Below are 25,613 nucleotides of genomic sequence, written 5' to 3' on the forward strand. Positions count from 1 at the left end.
CCCTGCAATTCAGCAAAAATTTTTCATTTGTCAGCACTCAATATCGATAATCAATGTACGTTTCAATGAATAGAGGTTAACAAGTAAAATTTAAACTTGTTTAGATAGTTAATCGAACGACACTAAAATTTATTGCGATTTAGATTTTGTACAGAATATGACTCAATCTGTTATTTATGTCTGCATGATTAGTAATCTACATGCCACAACTGATTTGAACTTCACTGTTTCAAATAAAACTGAAAAATAAATATTGTTTATTCTGGCAGTTCATTGTTCGAACAGTCATAATAGCATAAGTGTTGACTGCATTCATTGGCTAGGTAATAAAATCCAACACTAAAGTGAATGAGGAAATAAATAGGCGGCATGTCTCTAGCACAATTTGGGATTGTAGATCTTGTATGGTTATCTAAAGCTAAATCCCCTCCCAAGAGTTCAAAGTCCTCAATTGCATTACTAAGAGCCGTAGTGGCTCAGGGGATAGAACACTCGTCTACCAATAGTGTGACCCGGATTAAAATCAGAGCTATCACTGATCAATACGAATCTCTCACCAACCACAGAGCTGACGTAAAATATCCTCAATGGTAGACGGATCATGGGTTAGTCCCCTTGCTGCCAGGCTAACCGTGGGGATTCTCATAGTTTTTCATTCCATGTAACGCAAATGTTTCATCAAAAAGACCTCCAAGAAGGTTGACAAAATTCTTTAACGAGCACCAACTTCATAAATCTACCAAACGGTTTACGAGAACCATGATGGCTCAGGGGATAGACCGTTCCCCTTCCAATGCGGTGAACCGGATTTTAATCCCAGCGATGGTTGGTCGATACGAATTCTGCATCCGGCTTGCACCGACCACAACGACGTAAAATATCCTCAGAGGTAGACGGATCATGCATTAGAGTCCCCTTGCAATTAGGTTAACCATGAGAGGTTTTCGCCTCTATATGACGCATATGCAGATTAGTTCCATCAAAGAATCCTCCAGGAAGACAAATTTCTCTCAAAACTTGATCCAAGAGTTCCCTTGTCTTCTGGATTGGGTTCAAAATCACAAAGATAAGGAGTTGACCATTGATAGTCGTAAACTAAAAAAATTGGGTCGGTTGTTCAACAACGGTGATAAAATAAAATTGCATTATTACTTCGTACTGCATGAAAAACCAGGTGTTATTCAGCATTTACGCTCTCCCATCTCTGTTCCTTATTATTGCTAATGAACAAGTTTAGTAACGATTTTTAAACTTCATAACATATAAAGAAACATTTCCAAATTAAAAATTCTAATTAATTATACAAGATATTCAAGAATGACTACTCTTGTTTTTAGAATTTGAATCCATTTTAAGGAGAAAAAGTATCTAGTATACATATAGGAATCTCAAACTAATATGTGAGCTATGATATTCAGTTGACAAATCATACGGATGTATAAAACATATTTGATTACCAGTTTCAACTTAAAAGTGTTTCTTATAGTATTAGTAATATTTCCTATCCGAATCCTCCTCCAATGAAACAGTTTACGATTATTTAAATACCCTGAATAAGGTAGAAGTTTCAGGTTACTCGGAAGCATGCCGTACTTTTATTTTAGTTGTTATTTTGGCACAAGAAGTAACGAAATAAGATTGACAGAATTGAATTAAGAACACTAAAAATCTGATATTGATTTAATTAGTCACCCTCTAAACAGAATATTAAAACCACCTAAAAACTGAACTTGAAAACAAGAAAATACCAGACTAATAAAGACAAGTAATAATATTTATTAAATATTAAGTCATATATAAACAATTTGTTCTGTAAATAATCTATACAATTTTTCATATTTTTCTGCAGAAATTGGGAAAGGACTATACATAACATGGAAATCTGTACAATTTTGTACAAATATTCAAATACAATAGATCATTATATCTACACTTAAAATGCTTAGTAACATATACAAAAAGGAAATTACTTACCTAGTTGTTTGTAACAGCTTTTCATTTAAAAATTATTTTGAAGGGATATAAAGAAGTAATTTATAAAATGGACATATTATATTAATGAAACATAAAGTGAAAATATCAACAAGTAATAACGAATTACAGATATAACAAATAGACAAATGTAACGTTAATGAAAACATGAAAGAAGTATTATAGATAGTTACAAATCTTTACATGCTTGATTTTGGAGGTTTCAGTTTTAAATTAAAAATTGTTTTGTGAGGTTATCACATGCAAGAATTTTAGAGTTCTGAACAAAAACCAAGTTGATTTGCAATAAAATAAAATCAGTACTAACACATTCCTGTAAGAAAAATAAGATAGGCGACAATTCGCAGTGCAGGATAAATATGAAATAATCAATTAAAACAAATAATTTTGCTATACAAACAAATTTACAATTATTCAATCAAAACTGAATGATGGACTTAAAAAAAAATACAATGAAAATATAATATACATTAACTTATTACAAAATGAGACACAAAATAAAAACTTATATAAAAATCGGCAAAATATTTCATTATTGCCCAACATTTGAATAATTTATTTAATATCAAAAATTCATCAACCAATTCTATTCTTGCATGTCATATTAATGAATTATATAGCATTCAGTATTTAGGGCCAACTGAAAATGTACCATTTTTAATCACTAGTATGAAATTCTTTTAATTAACAATTTTATAAGTTTTTTACTTTTAAAAGTTATATTGAAACTATTGTTTTCAGATAGATTCTTTAATAAGATTTAGAATATTTTTGATTTCAACATTGGAGTTTAATGGTATGCAAGGCAAGGTGTTTTGCTATCAACATCCTTAATATATTGCTCTTTGAAACCCTGTCAGAAATGAAGTGAAAACAATTTACATATTTGAGGTGGCAATTAATATCTATTAAATCACTAGTATGGAAGGTGAAATTATAAAAATCAGAACATGTTTGATTACCTGATAAAGTTTGAAAGTGTTCATAAAAATCACCCTTCCATTCCTGTTTTCTTTGGCAATCAAAAAGGTTTTGATGGTTTCTGTCTCTCCTTCATTAGTAGTGATTTGTTAGATTTCATTTTTTCCTCTTTGCTTAAATGTTGATCCGCAACTCGTATTTTGCTTAACTTTGTAAATTCCTTTTTTAAAAATAAATTTGGAGAGTGCACACTGTTTTACTTACAGCCTCAAGTCTAAATGCATGCTGCACTAAGAATAAAATTTTAATATTTTTACACATTTAACTAACAAAGAAAATAAAGCTTTTTCAAAATAATACCAACTGCCCCAAAGTCTTATTAAATTAATCAAACCAGTCAGTAAACGATACTGAACAAACTTAATTGAAAGCAAAATTTTAAAACAAGAGTAACAAAAATAATTTCTGACATAACTATTTCGTTGACTTTGAAAAATAACTTAAATTTTCATAAGAGTCATTTAAAATTCGATGTTTTTTTTATTATTATTACTAAATTTTATTATTGTTATATTTTTTTATTATTATAATTATTTGTTACAATTTATTATTATTACAGTTGACAGAACTATTCAAATTTTCATTAAACTTTTGATTCTGGAAATCGTTATAATTAGAATCAGCGTGAAGTAGATTCAATTGTTTTTAATTGATAAGGGTATAAAAAACATATGATTATCGTAAACACAATTTTCAATTTTGACACAAATTAAGCTAGATTTATGATGTGTGATTAAGTAGCTTTCTAGTTATAAGGCTTTAAATATCTGACATTACTTTATGATCATACAATAAAATTTTCTACTTTAAGACTAATTTCATAATAAGTGATTAAGCTCAAAATTATTTTAAAGTATATTTTCATTTTATACATTTTAAAGTAGTATTGCCATTAATATTTTCATATAAAAATAATAACAGGATATAAACATTTAAGAACAACATTTATGAAAACTTTTTTTTTTAATTTTTATTTATGAAAACATTTTTAGCACTGATGGGTTAGATAGCATTAAAATAACAGGGAAGAAAAATATAGTAAAAAAGATTAGCCATTTAGACTTTTCATTATTGTCTTTTAAAATTTAGAACACTTTTTAAATGCTTTAATTGTATCAATCTCAGATTAGAAATACTAGATCGGCTTTTGATTGCAAGAGATTTGCTTGTAATTTAACTAAGACACTTTCTTATCAAAACTAATGTCTTGAAATTATCAAAGGAAGCATTTTTGCAAACTAAGTAGAGGAATCATATTGTTTGATAAAACACAAAAAACTTTAATTGAATATCAAATTCTGTTTGGAAAGCTATTAGATAAATACACTAACTTCTAGACTATTTAATGTAATTACCCCAAAGCTCATTCAAATTTTTACCTAATTAAAAACGAGAACATTTGGTACTATTCCACTCCAAAGGACCGTAAAAAACATACCACCTTAGTACCTATATTGATATATTAGGTACCCGTGATCACAATACAAAAAGTACCGATCACCGTAAGAGATTGAAAATTTCTTTACAGCCCCCAAATAACAAAATAGTACCCAAAATTAAGATAATTAGCATTAATATTTGATTAACAAATTTGAAGTTTCCAAAAATTATAACTAAATTTATATATAAAAAGGGTGAAGTTGTATTATAAAATGTGTATTTCAGTGAAGTAAACAATTGTTAGTATGATCATGATATGTCAATTGTCAGTTTAAATTTACATATTCTGAGAACTCTCCACTACATTCTCATTTATGGAAAGATCAATATCAGGTTCAACATCCACCGTCATAGAAAGGTCGCAGCTATCGGGAGCCATATCATCTGTTATTTCTCCTTCACTTTTTATATCAGATGGTAGACCTTTCTTTGTGAGATGAGTTTTTAAATGTTTAGAGAGATGATCGCTTCTCATAAATCTTTTCAAGCACTCTGCACACTGGAACCTCTTTTCTCCTATAAAAAAATAGAAAGAAAAACAATTTTTACAATGTAACTAAAAAAATATATTCAAAGTAGATATTCTGGTAAATTCTAAATCAATTATCGGAACCATTTTCAACAGAGAGAGGCCTGCGTCAGGGGGATTCCCTCGCCTGTCTACTCTTTAATCTAGCTCTGGAGAAATGCATCAGAGATAGTGGATTAGACCGAAAAGGCACCCTTTGGAATAGATCAGTTCAATTACTGGCATATGCCGATGACATCGATGTCATAGGAAGGTCAGAGAGAGAGGCCTTTCTGGCTCTTGAAACTTCTGCCACAAATATGGGCCTTACCATCAACAAAGATAAAACTAAATTTATAGAATCTCCAGCCACAACTGTAAATCATGATCCTTTATTCATAAATGGTTACACCTTTGAAAAGGTAAATGAATTCAAATACCTTGGAACAATGATCAATGACCAAAACAGCATAAAAACAGAAGTAGACAACCGAATTAAAATGGCAAACAAGTGTTTCTTTGGACTAAGAAAGCAATTAAGATCAAGCCTAATCAGTCGAAAAACCAAAATTAAAATTTATAAGACTCTTATTCTACCTGTATTGCTCTATGCAAGTGAAACATGGACACTAAACGCAGACACTCAGAGTACTCTTGGTGTTTTTGAAAGGAAAAACTTTAGAAATATTTTTGGCCCAGTACAGGAAAGATGCTGTTGGCAAATCAGATACAACTTTGAATTATATAGACTCTATGGACAGCCACAAATAGTGCAGGTCATCCGAAGCAATAGATTAAGATTGCTTGGACATATCTGGAGAGGTCCAGAAAACAATGCAGTATGAATCGCAACCTTTAAAAATCCTTCTGGATCTCGGGGCCAGAAGAAGACCTCCAACTAAATGGCTGGACGACATTAATAAAGATCTCAAAGTAATAAAGATTAACAACTGGAAAAAAGTCGCCATGGATAGGAGGTGTTGGAAGCTAAGCGTGGTTGAGGCAGCCAAGGCCTGTAAGGGGCTGTCGTGCTGAAGAAGAAACCAATAGTAACCGACCTACCCCTGAAGGAGTTTGCGGATAAAGGTTTCACACGTTTGCACGTGACTAAACACTACCTAACTACAGAAAAGTAAAAGTACAAAATTAAAAAGATTAAAACACATAGGAAAAATCCCAAAATCGAAAAAGTAAAATAAAAATAAAACAAAATAAAAATTAAAAGTGCTTAAAACATCAAAGTGGATAAAATCAACCGACAATAAAAGTGTCAAAAATACAGATAAAAACATATAAAAGTAAGGTCAGGTAAAACATCAAATGGTAAAATATGAAAAATCACATTAAAATTAAATAAGACTAAAATAAGCTTAGTGGAATAAATAAAATAGTCGACTAAAATTTCAAGTGTCTCCCTTTCAAGGCTAAGTGCCTCTAAGATTAAAAATGTTCTAAGGTAAACCAAAGTTTCACTGAGAGGATAACACTCAAAGATGACACCAGGTAAGACAGAGGGTGCTGAATTTGACCAAGAGCAAGATTTCATTTCGAATGTCCCATGTATAATGAAGATGCCAGTTCAAGGGGAGAATAAAGTCATGGAAACGGCAAGTGCCGAAGTAAAATACTAAAAGCAGAAATTTAACAAATTTAATCAACAGTGCTGAAGAAGAAGATATTCTGGTTTCTTTTAATGTGATCACCTTTTCATTTGGAATGTTTCCACTGTTTTTGTAAATACAGATAAACAGTAATTGGCAAAGTAAATTTTGCTACATTTTACGTAAGAATTTTAATGTTATTAGTTTTTCTTATTCTTTAAACATTTCACTCAATCCTTTATACAACAGAAGACCTTTATAACGTAAAATTTGAAGCATAGGCGTTATACCAAATTTCGTGTTATACACATCTCATTTCATGTATATTAAATTTACCTATTAAAAATGGCAATATATCAATGGAATTATTAAAATATATAGAATTGCATTATATAAAACACCTAATGTATTATTTTTATGACACACTTGGTCAAATTTATAAATAGTCTACTTGACAACTGACAGTTGTGATAATTTGCCCCAGTTTCAAAAAAGCTCTCACACTATTTTTAAAGTGTTTCTTTGGTAATGAAAAGCAAAAAATTTGGAATAAAACACAATCTAGTTTTACCAAGTGCAATATATTTTCACCAAAGCAATCAATGCACATCTAAGTAATTAACAAAAGATAATTTCCCTGCAATTAAAAAAATTCTAACAATCATCTTTACAGGGTATCTGCTACACTTTAGATTTTCAAATTCATGACTTTCCATGACTCATTCCAAGAATTTTTCATGACTTGACGAAGTTAATATTCATTATCTTCTTCTTCCTTATTCCCGAAATTAGTAGGGCTAAACAATGTCCATGAAATTCATGACCCGGAGAAAGTCGGCCACCAAAAGTGGGTTATAAAAAGCATTATAATAACATCAATTGAAAATAAAAGGTATAACCAAAACTGTTATACTCTGCATCTTCATATTTATAGATTTTTAATTTAAAAAACCGAGAAAATAAAGATTTGAAGCAATAAAATAGCTGAAAAAATACAAAGGTTATTTTTTTTTCCGCAGAATTATAATCTAAAGATATTTTTCTTGTTCAAGGGAAAGGAAAGAAATACTTCTGATTTTTCTGTTCTCATTTTGGAATAAAAATAATTCGCCAATCACTGGCTTGCTTCAGCTAGAATTTTAAATTGATAAAATAAAAAAATAAACAATAAAAATTCTGAAATCACAGAAGTTTAAAAGATAATTTGCTCTAAAATAGACGTTCCCCCCCCCCCCCCCCTTTTNTTTTGAAAGAACACAATTTTTAAAGAACATGATAAAAACATTTTATATTTTAATAAAATATGACTGTGAGTGGGGAGTTTGTTACAAATTCAGATATTCAGAACACCAAGAAATTGGGGGAGGGGTAAATACCAGTTTAATAATTAGATTTTTTTGGTGACCTAAATTCATGACTTTCCATGACTTCTTTTTAAAAAATAGTTAAAATCATGACAAATTTTGTTCAATACCAAAATTCATGACTTTCCATGATTTTTCATGACTTTCCAGGTGCGCAGATACCCTGTCTTTATAAAAAAGAGTAAAACAATAAAATTTTGCTATGGTATAAGTAGTCCAATTCATGAACACACAAAGAGCAAATTTCTCAACCATATTACAGATTTGACACTAACGTACCTGTGTGTGTTCTTCGATGGCGCTGTAGTTCGTCAGAACGTGTAAATCTTTTACCACAAAACATCCAACTGCATACAAATGGTCTCTCACCCGTGTGCCATCTGAGATGAGCTCGAAGATGAGATGTCTTACCATAAACTTTGTTGCAGCCAGGAACATGACAGATATGTTGTTTCTTTTTTGATTCACTATTTCTAAAATAAACAAAGGAAAGGATATTTGATTTAATAAAAAAACCTTAAACACAAAACAGTCAAAAACAAAGAATATTCAAATAAATTTATCTTTACAACAAAATTCAAATTAATATAGGAACTATATCCCTCCAGCAAAAGTGGCTATTCTCCTTTTAGCGAAAGGAAATTTTTTGAAAGAAACTTGAAAACTTTATTTGTTACATATAAACTTAAGTATCTCAATCATAAAGTGAAGTTTAATTTGAAATAATATGTGTTAAAACTGATCTAATTATCAAAAAAAACAAGACATTTTTAAACTTGAACCTTCAAGCATTGAGCCCCTTGGACCAAGCTATGCAAAAATTTAGATTAACAATACAATATTAATTTACAAACGAATTGTGAAATACTCGTTTTCAAAATTTCCTTCATAAATCTATGTGCTTTTTCATAGACTTTTTTTTCTAGTTACTGCTACCAATATCACGATTTTTTACTGTTTGATTGTGACGACTAACAAAATTTGAAAAAGGAAATAAAATGGGAAAATAGTGTCACTGTTCATATAATAAATATCGCAGAAATTCAGAAAAATAATATATAAATATCGCAGAAATTCAGAAAAATATATAAATATCGCAGAAATTCAGAAAAATAATATATAAATATCGCAGAAATTCAGAAAAATTCTGCCTCAAAGCAGCCTATAAACTTCAAATATTTTCCAGGGAAGGAGCCACAATGGGATCCTCACCTCAATCTTGAAATTTTATATCAGGCATAATTAGATTCTTTTAGTTAAAGAAAAAATTAAAGTTGGTTGAGGAAAAGCTTTATTTCTTTAAAAAATTAGTTTTTCTTCAGTAATCTATGAGTGAGAAACACCTGCTGTGCATGACTTATAAAAGTTGGGTTTAATACAAAATTTTTTGTTCCAACACGGATACAGCAATTCCTCCTTATGAGAAAAAATAAATAAATAAAAGGTTTTAATTTTTGCCGCTAACTTCTTTTTGTTTGATACACGTTTTTGATTTCTATTTTTGACAAAAACGTACTAATTTTGACATTGACGACAGGTCTAGTTTTACCTTTTTTTAATTAGAGAAAGAAATTTAAAAAAAAGGATCATCAGGAAAAAAAGCTAAAAATCAGGACAGAATATTTGGTATGAGGAAAATTACGAACTCCTTTTTTTTTTTTTTTTTTTTTTTTTTTTTTTTTTTTTTTTTTTTTTTTTTTTTTTTTTTTTTTNTTTTTTTTTTTAATTTAGATTTTTTTTTTCCCGGATTCTTCGGAAAATGTTGATTTTAATCCATGTGAATAAAGTTTATTTTATAAATTTTATTAAGTGTCAAAGTTTTGGAAAATGCTTTTTCGAGGATGAGGATTAATAACACTGTCAAAAAGTTTATAAATAAGAACATTACAGAAATATAAAGACTAATCAAAATAAACTTTAAACACATGGATTGAAATCAGTTGTCCACAACTAGGATTTTTCAACATTTCTTCATGGGTTTATTCAAATTAATTTTTGTAAAGCTATGAGTTTTGACAGTTAAACTAATATTACTATGATCAGTTTTGAAATCAAAGTCTTCAACAGTTATATTTATTGGCATTACTTTCTTTTAAATACTTTTAATTTAATGATTTCAAGATTTTTGTGAAGGATGGATTAAAATTTGCAATATCACACAACTAGTAACCCTCTCCCTTGTCCAAACTTCTTATTACTCCTTCAACAATGGTCAATTTTATTAAGTGACCCAATAATACAGAATTATCGCTCATTATACTAATGTAAAACAATAAAATGTGTAAACGAACCTTCCATCAGAATCTCTACAATTCGGACAAGTACAAGCCACTCTTCTCATTCTCCGGCCAGCAGCTGCTTCTGAACTAACTGGAGTACCGTCAGTTGGAGTTGCAGCAGATGGTGTTGGAGTGGTAGAGTTCTGAATCACTGCAGTCTGCTGCTGAGATGAGTTGACTACAGGATTCGTAGCTGTTGCCACTACTTGCCATTTATTAGGATCATTTGGATCTTGTTGTAACTGTTGAGCTAAAAACATAAAACGAGCACTTATAATACTTTAATCAAAAAACATTTCATAACAAAGCAAATTTTGCAACACTTATTTCTCAAGATTGCAAGTAGTAATCTTTGAAGTTCAGAATTTGTTATTTAAAAAGCAAATTTTATTTTACATTCTTTCAGTTTGAAAATCCAAAAATTTACCTTTAAATAAATTAATATGCTAGCTACTAAACTGCATGAAATATGAACTTTTTTTTAAGATCTTTGTTCTTTTCTTTAACGAAGTAAACTTGACTGAATTTCACAACAATTGTGATTTTTACTTAAAATGATTATATATTGACCAACAAAATAGTTAAAAGAAAAGAAAAAACTTAAGACCAACTTTTTTTTTATAATTGGCTAATAAACTTTGGATTGAACTACTTCTGATTATAAAATCACACAGAATTTGCAATTAATTTAAACATTTTACAGTCAAAATGAACCAAGGAGTTTAAAATATTTTTAAACTCAATATAGATGAGAGTAGTGATAACTATTATAGCTGAAAAGGTCCATTGTAAACTAGCTGCTTACTAAAAATAGAATTAGTAGACGAATACATTTTGTGCATTAATATTAGACATACACAATTTTGTTTATAATTCAACTAAATATTTGAAAAACATCTTTCTGGACTATATGTGTTTCCATATTTGCAAATTCCTGTTTAATAGTTCAGATAGTCGAAAGCATACTGTATTACAAAAACTTCCAATTATCTGATTATCAATTTACATAAAGTTTAACTTACTGATAATTTGTGCACCAGGATGAATTGTTTGAACAGGGCTTAAAGGTGGAATCTGCTGCTGATGTGTTGGAGTAGCTTGAACAGCAGTTGCAGCGAGAACATTGGGGCTTAAACCAAGACTCTGCAAAGTCTGAGCATTTGCTATAATTTGTTGCGCCTGGCCTCCCTGCACTTGAACCCCTTGTAATCCAGCAACAGGTAAACCCTGCACCTGTATTACATTAGCAGGTCTGAGTCCAGCGAGTGATTGTACACTTACAGGCGAACCTGGCCACCATGTTGCACCGCCACTACCAGCAATTATCTGACTAACCTGGCCTTGAACTATTTGTCCATTAGGTAACTGAAAATTTGTTAAGGTCATTTGTTGTTGTTGCTGCTGTTGTTGTTGTTGCTGCTGCTGTTGTTGTTGTTGTTGTTGTTGTTGCTGCTGTTGTTGTTGCTGCTGCTGTTGATGTGAACCATTAATGGATGCTGCTGATGTTGTGACTGTAACTGCTTGTCCTTGACCAGCATTCGCTGGTTCTGAAGAGGAAATAACTGAATTTCCACCAGAAGTTGTCCAAGTTGTTGTAGTAACTGCCTGAGAGTTTGCTTGTGACATATGAACTGGGGCCGCTACTTGAAGTTGTTGAACTTGTCCTTGTCCAGAAATCTAAAAGTAAAAAAATTAAGTTTAATATAAGAGATACAAGAAGGATGAATAAAAACTAAAAAGTATATGAACGTGAAGGTTACATTACAGAGTTTAATATGCAGGAACAATTTAATACTTACATTTCAAGAAAAACTGACCAACTGCGTACCTTGTACATTAATTATAAAAGTACCAAAATATAAATCTTGTTAAATTTAAGTTTTTGTTGTTAGCACATAATAGAAAAGAATCATGAAGTAGAAATTGCAAAGTTTAAATTATATAACATTTATCTATAAAAATAACTTTATAGTTACCATTTTGTTTTTCAAACCCGTTTAAAATTAGATTTATAATTAAAAATGTCTAACTAAATTCTTCCATATTAGGAATAGCTACAGCCAGAGAACAAAGATAAATATCTGAATGAGAATAAATTTAGACTTAGAACCCAAGCCTGTGAAAAACAGGATAAAAAATGGGTAGGTGTTATTTTGTTTGAGATGTTTTTTCTAATTCAACTTTCAACTCTAAAAAATCATTGATAGCATCGCCTCTAGTGCAATCTGACTGTAACACGAGGTTGTAGATCTCTTTCAGAGATCGTCATAAAGAGCTCTCTAAATAAGAGCCTCACACAAATATTTTGAATACATTTTAATTTACCTATTTATTTTGTTATTATTTTTGTTTTGATATTTTTGTGTTTCCTTATTTGACCTTTTCTGCTGCTCCTGGTGCAGAGGTTTACCCGGTCCGGTCCCTGGGAGAGGTTTTGATGGTCTTTCTTAAAGGTTTTCTTCAACACAGTCTATGGAAAAAATTCTGTGCCCCACAAAAGTGGTTGTAAATATAGAAGGTCAGTACATAGAGGTGGTTTTTCCAGGAGGTTTCACTGTATTATGTTTTAGTCAACTCTTATTTCTAAAAATCCTTTTTTGAGCACTTTGACAAAACCAGTATTTCCTTATGCTTTTTTTTTTTTTTTTTTTTTTTTTTTTTTTTTTTTTTTTTTTTTTTTTTTTNTTTTTTTTTTTTTAAAGATTTAATTTGGTGTTTCTACTCAATAAGTTAAACTGACCTTATTCCTTCCTACAAACTAGGAAATCCTTTCCCGGAGCAAAAACCTTTGATCTAGAACTTACAAAATTAAAGGTTTAAAATTAAAAGAAATACAAAGGTTTTTATGTATTATAAAAAAGACCATAAAATCTCATTTTACAAACATTACTTTTCATGTAAATATATCACCTCATTAAAAAGAAATAACATACAATGGTAGGCTATGATCTTTTTTCCTTTCTTAAAATTACAATACAAGCATAATATAATTATTTAAAAGAAGTACTAAACTAGTAAGAATCACAAGAAAATAATCATAAGAAAGAAAATAATAATAAGAAAATACTCAGGAATTATAAAAAAAATTATAATAATATACTAAATTTTTAAAAGTTGTGAAAAATAATATGAGTTCGGAGAAGGTGGAATATACTTTGACTACCTTAAAACTCCAGCATTAAGTACACAAAAAGGAATTAGCTTATGTAAATAGAAATTATCAGCAGACCATGTGAATTAGGGTTCAAATTATATAAGTAATGATAATAATTTTAATGTTAGAAGGTTTAGTTACATTGCTTAAAGTTATCTTTTGAGAATTGTTAAACAATAGCAATCCTAATGTCGCAGTTTTGAACAATCAAGTTAAAGAAGGAAAGAAAAAAAACAAGGATCACACGTTTCAAGTAACACATACCTGCCAACGTTGGAGAAATAAAATAATGGAGATTTTACTAGCAACATTTTTTAGGCTACAAGTAAAGTTTTGATACATCATGCATAATCATGAAAGTCAAGAGGAGAAATTCTAAATTGGAAATAATATAAGCACTTAGCGAAGTAAAAAATATGTATATAAATCTTAATCTAAAGAAGATTTTTTTAAACCATTATTTATAATTGCTTAAACTATAAACACTCAACATACTGCAGTATTGGCAATAGCACCACATCTGTTGAGGAATAAGAGAAGTATTTTTTGCCATCAGGGGATATTTTATTGCCAAAAAAAAATTTCTTTTTAATTTCTTCAACAAATGCGGAGAAATTTGAGAATTATGGGTAAATAGGAGATAGTAGCAAAATACAGGAGTCTGCGTTAATAAACAGGAGACTTGGCAGGTATGGATAAACCACCTGAAATTTTTGGACAAGCAGCTGATTAAATTCAGAGTTATTTATCAGATATTCTATCTCAATCTTTAATGTTAGGACTGTCTCAAGGTTTTTATTTTTTTTTTCTTCTTTTTTTTTAATTTTTTTTTTTAAGGAAATCTACTTTTATGGAATAGTACTCAGAGATGAATTTTAATTGAAGTAAGAGTATCTAAACTACATACCAAACTAAGACGAAAATTTATTCAAAAATATAATATTAAAAAATAAATAAAATAAATTTGCTAAAACTTGAAAAAAAGTGGTTTTAAGTGCCCCACCTTTCTGTAGCAAAAATGTATATGGTTATGCAGAAGGTATACAGTAAGCCAAGCATTAAATTTGGCTTCCTTGCAGAACATGTAAAGAATTCAATTTCATACATATGATTTTAATCTTTCTAAGTCATGAATTTCAATTTAAGCTGTTTGCAATTATTTCTATACATAGTCATCATAAATGTTTAATAATCCATTTACCAATTTTTGTCTAGTCAGGGCAGTCTTAAGTTGAACAAGACGTTCTTTTAAATCTCGCTCAACATCTTCCGGCTCCTCACTATCCTCCCTCTTTAAACTTAATTGTTTCTCCCATTTACCGCAATCCTCTTTTTCATTAACTTTGGGTTTGGTTGTAGAGTCTTCAGAATCATCTGAATCTGAAGATGAATCACAGTCATGTACAATTTTATTTTTCTCATCCTGAAATAGATGTCTGCAATTCTTAACTAATCAAATACTACATAGGTAGGCCATAATATATTAAATACAAAATTTCAGGAAAATTAATTTGGTGTGTAGTGAAACTTCCCAGATTTCATGAGGGCTATAATAGACTTTGCTTAAATTTACAATGTCTGTTACAATTTAAAATAATAGGTGTATTTCAGTTATTAGTCAAACCCTGAAACTAAACCCCTTTTTTTTCCAGAAATATATACTCAAGAATCTTTTTAAATTTACATGATTCTTTAAATTCAGAAAAAAATACAAATCTGTCTTAATGCCATATTATCATGAAAGTCAAAAAGCAAGTCACTAGGGGTCGTGAAAGTTAAGGCTCCACAATCTCAACACCAATGGCAGCAACTTGGTAATCATTGTGCAATATATGCCTTCATTTCACAGTAATTTTCATGAAAAAGTTTAATGTTCTATTCTAATATTCGAACTTATGCCCTAACAGCTCAGTATTAGAACTTTCTCATGATAGATTGAATTTTTAAATCGGTAATGACTTTCCCTGTTGAGATTGAAACAAGACAATCGAGCTGTTAAACACAGCAATTCTCATATACTAACCATCAATAATAAATAACATCCAATTTTGGTTTTTAGGAAAAATACCATTTTAAACTTAAATAATTTAGGACTAGAAATATAGAATAGAGCAAAAAAATAAATTATCTTAAAGACATGCACAGTAAATGCACTTTTAAACCGCCTACATCACATGACCAGTTTTCACAATTTCAACGCCAATAGTGGCAACATGGAATATGGTGGCATTGTGCAATATCTGTTTTTATTTCCCACTTATTTTCATGAAAAAGTTTAATGTTCTATTTTAATATTCAAACTTATGCCCTAACAGCTCAGTATTAGCTAGATCATGTTAGATTTTCTCATGCTAGATTTGATTCTTAAATCACAGTAATGCTCAGCTTATATAGAATTATTAAAACACTAAACACACTCTCAAGCTCTGAACAACCAGCGAATAGTAACTTCTATAAAATACTGAATTGCAGCATCCTAAGACTTCCTTTTTTTCCACAAGGTTTTCCTTTACACAACAAATTTGTTTAATGCAGCATAGATTTGCAATTCTTCTAGGAACATTAATGAAAGAAGCTAAGATCTAATGCTCTCAATAAAGCTTCTCTGGTCACAGTATTTTTTGATGCCTTGATTGGGAGCTTAGGTGCAGAGCTGTGCACTGGCGTCCTGCCCTATATGGTATATGTATACGGAACTAGGAAATGTCAGTGATGTCAAAGACAATTCATTTGACGGAACTTATTGAATATTATAATCTTCAGTATTGGTACCCAATACGTTGAAAAGACTTAGCAAAATTGTTTTCCTCTTAAAAGCTTATTAAATATTAACTTCTGTCTAAACAACTATGATAAAATAAAAATTTCTGTCTAAATTTTACCAGTGTGAATTTGAAAAGCCCTGACTTATCATATGAAGACATCAATTGAAATAAGGAAGGCTCAACTTAGATGGCTTTTAACAGAGAATTTCTAATGAGAGTTTTTAATCCAAACACTTGTTTGTTTTTTATATGCCTGTTGAAAGATTGGGTTAAACAGGAAGTATTTTAAAAGAAAATGTTCTATATTATTAAGTAATTCATTTATATAGTAAGCTTAGCAACTTTAGATTGAATATTCATAAAAAGAAAGAGAATAGCATAACACATCTTCTGCATAACCATATGAAAAATTGTGGGATAATGATCATTTATTGAGATTTAAAAAAAAAAAAATAAAGTAGAGCATAGAGATTTAGTGTAATAATACAAGCTTTTGAAAAAAGGACGTTTATAATACCCAGCTAAACTGACGTATCTTAATACATAACTGGAAAAAAGAAAATTTATAGATAACAGCAAATTTTGTAGAAAATGAACTTTGCTGTACTAGGTTCATGATTTTCAAATAGCTTACACTTACAAAAGCGCTTTATTTTTATAAAATTCGTCGAAATATCTTAGATTGATTTTTTTTTCCATATGAGAAACCTTAGGATGATTTTCTTAAAAAAATTAATACAGATTAGTAAGATTTTTTTTTAATATTTCGTAGTAATCTAACAGTATGACTAAACCTAAATAATATTATGTTAACAAATAAAACTTTTAATAAATTGCATTTTCAAGTACTTTTTGTGGATGCTTTTTGACTTACTTTTTGCTCTTGGATTAAATATCACAATGAATTGTAACAAGACGTGAAAAATAAACATCCAACTATTTCACAAAATACACACTTAAGTCTAAACAGGCATCCAGCATTATAACCAAAGCTTTTACCCCACACCATAATTCATTAAAATAAACACTTACCAGCATCATGACAAGACAAAACAGTTTCGGCCACCAGGTTAACAATTTAAAAAATACTTTTGAAGTTCTTTTAAGTAACAAAATAAACAAAAAAAATTTTTAAAAAACTCAGTTAATATTTACTTTTACACCTATCATTATAAAAAATAATTTTTATATTTAAATTTATAGCAATTAATGAAAGTTTTTTAATCATTTCTTAAAGGAAGTTTCACTACATAGAGATTAAAAGCCTTTTCATTAAAAAAAAAAAATGGAAAATAGAAATATTCCCGCTTAGAAATAAGCTTCTCAAATAAATTTAATTAATATTATTAAAAAATAAATAATTTTAATTATAATCACAAGCTTTATGAGGACACACAGATACACACAGCCAGGCTTGTATAAAACAAAAATCTTAATGCACACAGATATTTCAGACTAGTACAGGACCATAATGCACAGTTGATTAACAAAATATAATTTATGTTGGTCAAGTAACTATTTATTATGTTAGCATAGTAATACTAATAAAAAAAATTTAAAATTTTCATTAATGAGAATTTTTAAAAAATGTAAAAATTAAATCAGAATTAAAAACACATCTACATTCTGTTTATGGCATATCAGAATTTGATAACATACATACAAAATAAAACAAAAAGCATTTACAATTAAGCAAACACTATTGTATTCAACAAAAAGTCAAACTAATAATACACTGTAATAATTTAAATTTAATCCTGCCTCATAACACCTGATTTCTTATCTTATTAATTATAAAACTACTTTGCATTGCAAAATATCTTTTCTACTTACCTGAACTTTAATTAAATTCTAAACCTGTTTATATGTAGAGACTGTAGAGAAAGAATAACGTTACTTGGCAAAAAATTATATTGATTGCTCTGATACTATAGTATCTCACAGCTACTCTTTATTTTTATGAATAATTAAATTTTGATTTATATTTCAACTTATTATTATGTTTTATTATCAACATTGATTATTATGTTTTATTATCAACATTGATTTTCATGTTTTATTATCAACATTGATTTTCATGTTTTATTATCAACATTGATTTTTATATTGGTAAGCCTCAAGTCAATTTCGTTAATTTTTTAAATAATTGCAGTTAGCAAAACCATTGAAGCATCCTTAGAAGTAGAACATGAGCTTAAAAAGGTTCCGATAATCTGAACTCGAATATTTAGATCAAAGAAAAATTTATGAAGCAACTATATTTAACTTAGAAATAAAAGAAATTCAAAATAAAAACATCAATTTATAATGGCTATGGCAGTTGCTTGTTTTCCAGTGATTTTAAATTTATCATAAATAATCAAGCAGTCATCATATTCAGCCCTGTGGCAAAATTTTTTCGAGCTACCTGCGACAAAACTGTCTAGCACTAATATCCTTCTGTAAGATATTTTTAATAACAAACATATATGTTACTCATTCAAAACAACAAAAGCAACATGTTTACAAAAATAAAAACACTCTTTTAATTGAACATGTAATAATTTTTTATTTTAATATTATGGGTGATATCCTCGCATTTTGTTGGGGGGGGAGCACTAATTATATCCTTCGCATTTGGTAAATCTTCGCATCATCACAATAAAATATAAATAAAAATCGTGAAATCCATAGTAGTAATTGCCGAAAGTAAAGATCAAGAATGAAAACTCCTAAAAAATCAAATCGAACTCCTAAAAAAGAGATTACTCAAATGCATGTTTCGTTTCGAGATTAGTATGTCGTAATAAATAATACTGTAAAAAAATATCGGATTTAAAAACTAAGGAGAAAACAATAGCAATAACTGCCAAAAATTGATAGAATCATTGCCTTGAAGAGTAAATACTCAAATGCACAACTTGAATTTCCCATATTGTTTGAAATATATTGGGATATTAAAAAACCACGAGAAAATCAATATCAATAATTGCCGAAAATGCAATCGAAACATTACATCAATTTACGATACAATGACATAAATTGATAGCATCAAAATGTTATTACCTAAATGCATGATTCAAATTCCACATGTAAATTTCAGTAGAAAAGAAAACTAAAAATTTTTACTTTAAAAAAAAATCTTTCTGCAAGAGCTCTAACATTCTGCGACAATGTAGCTGTGCCCCTGCGATTCTGGCACGGGGATATTCAGTAATTAATTTTGCTTGAAAAAAAAAATTTTAATAATTTAAATTTCTTTCCTACAGAAATTTACCTGTATAATTTGAATCATTGAAATCATGTGGTTTTATCCCAATATATTTCAATCAATATGAAAAATTTGAAATGTGCATTTGAGTATCGACTTTTTAAGGTAATGATTGTATGGATTGTTTGGATGTAACTGATATTGTTTTTTCCAGCTCTCAGTTGATCTTTTTCAAATTCTTGAGAAAAATAAGATTTGGGTTTATGTTTTTTCCAACCCAGAACAAACTCGATTTAAAATTACACTGATATGAATTAAAATTATGTATCGCGTTCGCGATTCATATTTACACGATTTAAGATTCCACTGCGTGTTTCGTATTTTTGCGATTTTGTACTAAATATCGCAATTTAAAAGCCACTATATAATTTATATTCAAGTGTCTTAAAAATTATAAATCAGAATTCATATTCGCTTCATAAACCTTATCATGAATTATCATATTCATGAATTAAAATTATGTATCGCGATTCGTATTTACACGATTTAAGATTCCACAGCGTGTTTCGTATTTTTGCGATTTTGTAACAAATATCGCAATTTAAAAGTCACTATATAATTCATATTCAAGTGTCTTAAAAATTATAAATCAGAATTTATATTCACGCAATTTTAAAATCAAACCCAGAGATTGATATTTAAGAAATTTTAAAATCAAACATTAAGATTTCACATAATCTTAAAATTAAATACCTAGATTTGTATTCGCCTGGCTTAAAAATCAAACCTTGATATTCATTTTCACACAATTTAAATGAATAAATAAAATCCTGCATCAATATTTTTATTAAAACGTTAACAACATTCTGCGAATAAAGGCTCCCTACATACACTTTTACCTTGTCCAAATTTCTGGTATTTTTTCAATTATTCAAAAAGTGTTTTTGGATTTCTATTTTTAACTTTTTTACCAAACTCAACCGTGGAGTGAATTAATATGAAGTTCAATAAAAAGCAAAACATTTTTTTAAAAAATCTGATTTTCAAACAAATTTTGCGAAAATGAGGGGGTTGAAACTCCTTACAAGAAAGAGCTAATCAATATCTTCCAGAAAATTCATTTAATTGAGATTTTGTGTGCACAGAAAGTTTTTCATTTTACCATTCTGTTTATCAGAGTTATTGAAGTAAGTTTTGACTTAAGAAAGATAATACATTATCACACTGTACTCTACCAGTATTATTGATTTGATATACTTATGCATTTAAAAACTTTTAAAGGAATATTACATTATAATATTATTCTCTTATAACAAATGACTTTGTATCACAAATTGTATTCATCAAGAAAATATAGGGTGTACCAAATTTTTATACAATGAGGTCCATTCAATACTGTGTAAATTTGAGAACTTTTACAATCCAAACGAAAATATAATTTTTAATGACACAATTTATACTGCTTGCTACTTCTAACAACAGGCATTCTTAGTTTGTTTGAGAAATGAAAATTAGGTACAGTTAACTCTTCAGAAAATCAGAGATGCAACAGAATAAGAGGAGCATATTAACAAAAAGCCTGCAAGTCATAATTTTGGATTCTTTAAATAAAAACTTTAATTATATATTACAGTAGAACCTTGATCTCATTTCTCGTGGGAACAGTTACTACAAACCATAGATTCGAGGTAACGAATGTGGGTGAATTAAAAAATATTGATGAGTGATGAGACGGAATTATAGGAGTCAATATTTTGCTCGCAATAAGTTATTAACATTATCTAGTTCGCTTGTAGCAGATAAGAAACAGGGTAAATATTGTAATAAATCCGATAGTGGAGGATAAGATGCTGAATAAATGCATTTTTTCGTAAAGAACTAGATTATCTAGAAGACAAATCGAAGTACTTAATGGTTAAGAATTATAATATATAATGAAAATAAAATACCTACATTTATAAATAATACTACATTTATAAATAATAATGAAAATAAAACACCTAACCTCATAGTACAGATAGCAAGAAATGTTACGATTTTAATAAGATACAGTAAAAACATAACATCAGAATGATCAAAGAAATGTGTGACTTACCTGAGCGATAGGACCCATTTGAGATGCTATCTGAGATAACATATGTGCTGGTACATTAAGTGTGATGGGCTGGCCTTGAGATTGAAGAACATTAGCTCCAGGAACACCTTGCACAGTTTGCATGGGAATATGAACAGTCTGATATACAGTCTGACCATTGGCATTGGTTATAGGCACTTGTACGGGAAAGGTCTGTTGTATGGGCATAGGAAGTTGTAAAGCTTGAACCACATTGCCTTGACGAATTGTAACATTCTGGCCATTGATTTGGGCCACAGCAGTACCAGTCATCCCTTGAAGAACTGCTTGTGTACCATTTTGGACGGAAGTGGGCCCTTGAGCTCGTAGAAAGGTTTGACCAGGAGCCAATATAGTCTGATTGGTACCAGCGATTTGGAAAGTTTGTGGGACAGCAGGTATGTATATGGCTTCCTGCCCGTCGATCTGTATGTTTTGGATCTGTTGTGCGGGGATGACATTGTAGGTGATGTTTCCAGGACTGCCAGTAACTATCTGCGCTCCCTGGGGGAAGACTTGACCATTGACTGAAGCCACGTTTTGTGCTGTGGCTACGGTGGGTATGCTTTTAAGAGCAGCCACGTTGCCCGAGACATGGACATTGGCGGCCGCTGCAGTGGTCTGCTGCTGGACACCCGTGACTTGGGTGACTGTACCGTCGGGATTCAGGACTCCAACAGTTTGTGGCTGGAAAGGCAGGATGTGGGCTCCGGTGGCCGTGGCTATAATTTCAGCTCCGGATTGAATTACTTGGTGGTTAGGGCCCAAAACTTTGATCGGGGAAGTGCCCTGGGAAACACCCTCGTGCGTTGGTGACCCGATCTTGCTGCAAGTCGCGGCCAGGAGCGCCAACGGGGACGGCTGAGTGTCCTACATAGGCGGGGTCAAAAGAATAAAGGGGTGTGAAAATGGGTATGGCAAAGCAATCGCCATCTTGCCAGGAGTGAATTCCAGCAATGGCGAGGTAAAAGTTACTAAATACACCGAAAATTCACTTACCTGCGAATTACTCGTGGGTACTACGTATTCTTGTTGCTGTTTCCGCGACGCCACACTTGTCATTTCACGCTAAAACATCCGAAAATCGAAATTTCCTAACGGCAGACATCGAGCTCGTTATGGCGTCGACAACTAACCGCGGAATGATACACAAAAAGAGAAACGTGTCAGGTAGCACTGCCCTCGGGGAGGAAACGAATCCGCTTAGATAAGTAGTTCTGTCACATTTTCAATCCGTTTTTAATAATTGTTCCTTATTTTTCCGATACAATATTACAAAAATTTAATTCATAAAGCTTTTAAACTTGATACATTTTATAAAAACTTTTAAAGCTACTTTTACTGAATTGGAACGTGGGAATTTTCAGGGAGGTACATGTACAATATCGGGGGCAGCCAATGCAGTAGGCGTGGACGTTCAGGCGGGTCACAAAGAATTTCCATTGCACAAACAACACCGCCCAGCTACACTAGGATAAATGCAAAAAATCAACAATTTGTAATCAGGGACCGAATTATACTAAAAGTCGTGAATGCATCTTAAATAGTAGGAGGTCAAATTCTGATGTGTGCATTAGGCTTCACTTATCAGAATTCTTGATTAATCTCAAAACCATGAATAGAGAGTTTTAATTTTTTTTTTATTTTCCTATTTTGTAAAATTAATTGTCAGGAGCGTTCCACCTGGATAGTTTTCTCATTTCCTTTTAAAGAATCGTATTAAATGTGATACTATAAATAATAGATTCCGAGCCTCTTAATTTAAATTGTAAGTTTTGAAAATTCTATTTATATTTTATTAAATGGCAAGGTGATGTGTCTGTCTGGGGGAAAAAACCGGTTCCGCTAGTGAATAGCAAGATGAACTCAATTATTTTCTTATTTTACCTTTTCTTGTCGATAATTCCAATATATAGTTGTTTTTATATATTAAAAGTTGCTTTTATGTAGTAAATTTAAAAAGCATTAAGTTTTCTTTTTAAAGAATTTTTTTTTTCTAATTGAAAAAGAAAATTTGACTAAAATAAATTAGTGGAGCGAATACAAAATAAAATTAATTTACAACTTTGTATAGAATTGTTTTGTTTGTATTTTGTGGGATATCATTTATTATCCTTAAAACAAACAACAAAAAAATTCCTTTCTTGTTTTTATTTTGCTTATATTTTTTTCAAAGGAATGAAAAGTTATGATAATAAAATAAACACTACATTCGAAAGATATGAAGAAAAGAAATTAAATAACATTATTTGTAGCAAAACAATTAATATTCAGTATTATTAGAAGGAATCTGTTTTATATTTAATTAGTATCTTCGAATAATAATTTCCCAAAATTAATCACAAAAAAAAATTATAAGTGGCGTAATCTACTTTTTAAATTGAATACTAATTTCAAAATTTTGATCAAACTTCTTTCTTTTAGCAATTTAGGAATATTTTCGTAGCAATTTATTTCTTGTAATTTTTTTCTCTTTGAAATGTAAGATCCTTAATTAATACAGTAAAATGAGTTGTTATTTTTCTAAACCAATTAAAGCTAATTTTTTTCAAGGACGAAAAAAATTTTTTGGGTATTTTAGACCTTTATTAAATAATAGATCATCTCAATTCAAGCACGAAATACGACTGATATTGTTAATTTTGGGTTCTTACTGAACAACACAAATATGTATCAAAATAATACGCAGGGTGTTTCCGCAATCATAGCAATTAATATGTATTTTTAAAATCCTTGTTAAAGCTGAAGAAGCATATACGTTAAGGCTCATGAATTAAAAACAAATCTTATCAAATTCTAACGAATATAGTAATTCTCACTATCGAGGAAGTGAGAATTAAAAACAAAAAATCTTTTGATCACCCGAGAAAACGGAGAGGTGGTGCATGATTATGTTAGAGATACTTTCGCTTTTTAACCAGAAATCAAACTCTAATATTTGCAAACCCACTTTTCTCAAAAGTGATTGGTTATACTTTGATAAAGTTTTTGTTTTTCCCTTTCTTAATAAATTTCCAACCACACATTTGCGTAATTTTTCAAGCATTAGTATTTTCGTATTTTAACACGTATTCTAAAAATATAAATTTAAAGCAGTCATTACGAAACGCCCATTATCTGACAAACTAAATTATTAGAATAAGCATCTAAGCCTTAAAAATGATATACATGATTACAATATTATCTTCTGCCTGGTTTTATGTTTCCACCTACCATGTCTAGGCTGACCGCCTTTCTCCTGCATGGGAACCTCGTGTTTCAAGAAAATCTTCCCTAATTTTGATAATTTAAAACAATAAGTAATAAGAAAATCTGCTCTGTAAGTTTCTCTAAAATAAAAGTAAATAAAAATCTGTTCTTAATAGTTGGAATCGAAAAAACATGATGGTTGCTATTTATTAATATAATAACTTGAACCAATAATTAAATTATAACTAATTAATATAGTTTAATTCAGTACGGTGTAATTATAAATTATTACTCTAGGTGTTTTCGAAAAAAATAAAACCAGTTTAGTGTGTTTTTTTTTTCCGAAATGTAATCGATTTTATTATTTTTATTCGTGTTATCGTTGCAGTTTTCCATATTTTTTCAATTTTCCTCCTAACCCACATTCTTTTTTTTTCTTTTCTTTCTTTCCTTTTTTTTTTTTTTTTTTTTTTTTTTTTTTTTTTTTTTTTTTTTTTTGTTAGATTTGCACAAATTTTACGAATTTACGCTGGGTACCCCATAAATCTAACAATTAAATCCTATTCACGATTATTTCATATGATCTCACTAAACGAGTTTTAATTATTAGTTTCTAATTATAATGAAAATTATCAATATTTATTTTTACAGATTCGAGCAATTTTTCAGCACGTTGGTGGTTGTAAAACTTATGTTTCGTGGTTTTTATTTTATTCCCTAATGTTTCCTTTTATTTTTATTAAAATACTATACTGTTTAAACTGAGTTATGGAATGAACTATCTCACAATACTGACTATGGAACGATCGCAAAATATTTTAAACTAGAACTTATTGTCCTAAATATTGTATTAATATATAGTAAATAATATTGTATTAATATAATATTATATATATGTATTATATTAATATTTTATTTATATTTCCAAATATTGTATTAATATTTCCAAAATAATAATTTGTATTATTTTGTATTAATATTTTACGTAATAATTAATATTTCCCAATAAAATTTCAATTGTTATGAAATAACTTTCT

General features: G+C 29.6%; 1 protein-coding gene across 2 annotated transcripts; it reads right to left on the reverse strand.

Moving 5' to 3' along the window:
- Positions 1-1,756: 1,756 nt before the first annotated feature.
- LOC107448644 (transcription factor Sp2) lies at positions 1,757-22,980 on the reverse strand. 2 transcript variants are annotated; one of them, XM_043042195.2, is made up of 7 exons: positions 22,387-22,980; positions 21,370-22,257; positions 14,521-14,742; positions 11,188-11,842; positions 10,178-10,415; positions 8,166-8,359; positions 1,757-4,929 (listed from the first exon to the last, which is right to left on the reverse strand). In XM_043042195.2, exons 1-7 carry the CDS (start codon positions 22,447-22,449, stop codon positions 4,691-4,693), a joined length of 2,499 nt encoding a protein of 832 aa, XP_042898129.1. In that variant the 5' UTR covers positions 22,450-22,980; the 3' UTR covers positions 1,757-4,690. The 2 variants fall into 2 exon arrangements, with proteins under 2 accessions (XP_042898129.1, XP_042898130.1); XM_043042196.2 differs by lacking the exon at positions 14,521-14,742.
- Positions 22,981-25,613: the final 2,633 nt, after the last annotated feature.

The sequence above is a fragment of the Parasteatoda tepidariorum genome, chromosome 6 (genome assembly GCF_043381705.1).
Source record: "Parasteatoda tepidariorum isolate YZ-2023 chromosome 6, CAS_Ptep_4.0, whole genome shotgun sequence".
NCBI classification, from domain to species: domain Eukaryota; kingdom Metazoa; phylum Arthropoda; class Arachnida; order Araneae; family Theridiidae; genus Parasteatoda; species Parasteatoda tepidariorum.